This window comes from Poecilia formosa, unplaced genomic scaffold (genome assembly GCF_000485575.1).
Source record: "Poecilia formosa unplaced genomic scaffold, Poecilia_formosa-5.1.2 Scaffold11, whole genome shotgun sequence".
Taxonomy (NCBI): domain Eukaryota; kingdom Metazoa; phylum Chordata; class Actinopteri; order Cyprinodontiformes; family Poeciliidae; genus Poecilia; species Poecilia formosa.
In genome coordinates, this window is record NW_006799950.1 from 3,669,489 (window position 1) to 3,673,318 (window position 3,830).

Sequence of the window (3,830 nt, forward strand, 5' to 3'; positions counted from 1 at the left end):
CTTATTTTTTTTCATTGAATAATTGGGAAAAAAATGTAACTTCATACTCTGCGAACCAGAACCTATACTTACTTAAAGTCTGGATTGAGTTTTTCCCCCTTCATTAATGACACACTTTTATTACATACATTATATCTATCATGGTAATTCAGGGTGAGTTATTTTTAATTCTAAATGAATATCCTTGTTGGACTTTTATTTAAGTGCTATTCTCCTTCAAGGTACATTTACCTAACGCCAGAATAAATGTAATGTACATTATGCAGCAAAGGAAATGACAAGACATATATCCATTATGGAGATGATCGGTTTTGGACGGACGATGTGCCCCTATTGCATAAGCGATACTGAAGAATGACTGCTGTCATTAATGATACAGGGAAGAAGCTTTTCAGTTATCTAGCTTTGCTAGCAAAGTCGTTAGCTAGCACCTAGCTAATAGCACATCAACAACAGCCTAATGTCTGTATGATAAAAATACCAAATCGATAGATAAGAACAGTTTTTCCTCACCTGGCTGTCTCCTCCCGCTCAGTAGTTCTTCAGAGAAAGCCAGCCACAGAGGCCTGTCAGTGTCTGTTGTATTTCATTACCTCTCTGCTCAACGTTTTCCGTCATCTTACAAGTAGCAAGTCTACTCCACCTTATTCACCAAAAACGTTTTTTTTTTTAATTCACCAAAAACGGTTCCATAATCTGGAACGTTCGCTACATTGAGCTCCAGTTAGCCGCCTTATGGAGAGGCAACTGCGTCATGCGTCACGGGCAAAAGGTCAAAGGGCTTATTATGTTGTACAAAAGAAAAAAAAATAATAAAATTAAAAAATAATAATAATTTTAGTACGTTATTATGTGTCAGAAGAGGGTTTAGAAAATAATACAAAAAAACAAAAAAAAGTTTGACCAAAAGGGCACTTGGGGGCAAGGAGCAAAAGGGGCAGGTGCTCAAGCACCCCCAGTCCCTCCTCCCCTCTGCACGTGCTTGACAATAATCTTAACACGCTTGAAAAGGAGTAGGAAGAAGTAAGAAACGTATGGACTGCTTCTCACTCAGTGTAGAGATATTGGTACTGCTGCTTCACTCTCAGGTTCTTTAGGACAAGAAGGCTGATATTAATGGATTTACTGCTTTGAACCTCTGATTTGTTCAGTGCCGAGCTTCCGGAGCTGTGTTTTGTCCTGGTTCTTTCTCTGGCACCTGTTGTGGTTGTCCATACTGCAGCTGAGACACTACCTCTTCATCGGCACGCTCAACTCCAGGCTCAGCCGGCTGGCCAGAAACGACCCCACCCTGGGTGACTTTCTCAGACCCACTAATTCATTTTCTTCTTCTTTTCATTTTCTTTTCTTATTATTATTATTTAATTATTTTTGATGTGTTCTGCTTTCCACCACGTGCCTCTCAGTGAGCCAGTACACCAATGCTTTTGCAATGACCCAGCTGTGCGGAGTGTTGTGCGCCCCCTGGAACGGACTCATCTTGGACAGACACAAGGGAAAGCCTCGAGCCCCGGGTAAATCCCTGGAGCCTGACCGACTACACTGTATGTCTGTGCAACATCAACCTGTCCCTCTTTCTATCCTCTCGTTGCAGGAGAAACTGAACAGGACGCTGACCTGCGCTCCTCCTACCTGTCTCTGTTCCTGACTTCACTGCAGTGCCTGTTCTTCTCTATTTGCGCCACCATTCCCGTCCTCCCGCTGCAGTACATCACCTTCATCCTGCAGGTCCTCAACAGGTCCTTTCTCTACGGCGGAAACGCAGCCTTCGTTAGCATCGCGTAAGTGGCTGGTATAAGAATAAATAAAGAAGATAATTATTTATAAATGTATGCTATTTTAATTTATTACTTTCTTCAGTAATTGAGTAAACTTAAAGACAGCAGTTTGCATTGGATTCTATTTAGGGGCAGCAAAGTAAAGTAGGCTGAATACAGATAGATGCCACACTTAAAAAAAAACTCTGAGACCCTTGTATTCTTTTTCTTTCCACTAAGCAATGCTGCACTTTAAGTGTTGATCACTTAAACTTTTTTTTCAGATGAAAAGATAATTCTTTTTTCATCTTTTCAAAAAAAGAGATGATTTTCATCTTTTCATCTGTTACATCAAACCAAAATATGTCGGTCTTTGTTGCGTCTTTTGGCCATGTGGGTAATGTGTTGAAAGATTTCATGGTGTTTCTCTGATATTTAATTCAGTTTCCCTCTTTGCAATGAGAACTTTTCTTCTGATACTTTGAAATTATATCTTCACAAAAGTTATTACATTAAGTGAAAACAAAATGTAATTTGTGTAGAAATTTTCATGCATTTTCAGAATTAACTTTCCACTCGATGCAGTTGCTACACACAAAGACACTGTAATGACAGAGAGAAGACTTCTGGGGAAAAGAGCAATTTTATTGAAATTGGTTAAAGTTTGTTGAAGGCTTATTCCTATTTATTACCTAAGAAGTGGAACTTTTTTTTTGGGGGGGGTGGAGAGATTCTGCACCTCAATGATCTGCTTGATATAAAGCAATAAAATAACATGAATGCTGAGTATTCAGTAGTTTGAGGGACAAAAGTTGCAATTATGAGTGTTGCTGGACTCAAGACTTTATAACAATTTCAAACATATTCAGCCCTCTGCTGCGTTTTTAGGTGCTGCAGACCACAGTATGTTTTTATCCACAATAGAACAAAAGCCATCTCTGACTTTCTGCCTGTCTGACTCCCTCCTTCTCAGATTTCCGTCCCGTCACTTTGGGAAGCTGTACGGCCTGGTGACGTCGCTCTCTGCTGTCATCTCTCTGCTGCAGTACCCCTGCATTTCCCTGGTCAAAGGACCTCTGGACGGAGATCCGTTTTATGTGAGCTCTAGATATCAATTTACAAAAGACGAGTGCATCTTTGCGTTTAACGTATTGTTACTGTATGATGCTGAAGATGTTAGAATATATGCCATCTGTTTCAGGTGGATATTACTCTCACTCTCCTCTCTGTTCTGGTGTTCATCCATCCCGTCTACGTCTTCATCCACTGCAGGAGAAAAGCCCGGAGCAGGGAGAACATCCCTCCAACTGATATCGGTCCCACTTTGGCTGAAGCTAAACTGTAGATGATGGATGATTATGTGTGACAAGTTTAATAATTCAGGGTTTCCTCGTTTCCATCTCATTGTTTTAACTAGAAAATAGAAACAAGGATATTTTATATCATTTTTATAAGCAGACATGCTTTTTTAAAATGTTTTACAGGAACAAATGTGTTTTTATGACTTTGAAAAACACATTTTTCAAAGTCATAAACTGTTTAACTTGTTAAATCTGTTTTATTGGAAGTTTGAAAATTTGTTTTCTTTTTAGTGAACGGGTAAACCCTCTGTCAATTCCAGTTTTGGAGAATTAAAAGTCTGGAAATGACTTTCTGAGATTTCCCAGATTGGAAGACAGAAACTACTGACCACAACAGGGTTCTTGCTGTTGTATTCATGTGTATAAAAAAATCATTGTAAATATGTGTTTTAGGAACATTGCCTCACTGGAAGATCAAATTATACCAAACGTTAAATTTGCTGTTGGTTTAAGAGATATTGAAAAATGTGGAGGTAGTCCATATTTGAAAGAGTGAAACAATCTCATAGCATGAGGCTGCCACTGCCATGCTTGACAGCTGGTATAGTACTCTGAGGTTTGAATTTTTTACCTTCACTTCAACAAATACTTTTTTATTGTTAAAAATAAAAGTTTAACTAAATCATCAAAGCCCGAAATGAATTTACTACTTTATGTTGCACCAGAAGTGTATTTTACAGTCCCCCGACCCGCATGACAAACATAGAAAATG

At 39.0% G+C, this 3,830-nt stretch overlaps 1 protein-coding gene across 4 annotated transcripts in view; it reads left to right on the forward strand.

Moving 5' to 3' along the window:
• Positions 1 to 3,224, forward strand: part of slc43a3a (solute carrier family 43 member 3a) — an 11,250-nt gene extending 8,026 nt beyond the window's left edge. For all 4 annotated transcript variants that reach the window (XM_016667069.1, XM_016667074.1, XM_016667078.1 and 1 more), the window contains 5 exons: positions 1,152 to 1,295; positions 1,407 to 1,514; positions 1,595 to 1,781; positions 2,731 to 2,854; positions 2,959 to 3,224. In XM_016667069.1, the coding sequence (XP_016522555.1) occupies positions 1,152 to 1,295; positions 1,407 to 1,514; positions 1,595 to 1,781; positions 2,731 to 2,854; positions 2,959 to 3,102 (707 nt within the window). In that variant the 3' untranslated portion in view covers positions 3,103 to 3,224. The remainder of the gene's footprint in view (positions 1 to 1,151; positions 1,296 to 1,406; positions 1,515 to 1,594; positions 1,782 to 2,730; positions 2,855 to 2,958) is intronic.
• The last annotated feature ends 606 nt before the right edge of the window (positions 3,225 to 3,830 follow it).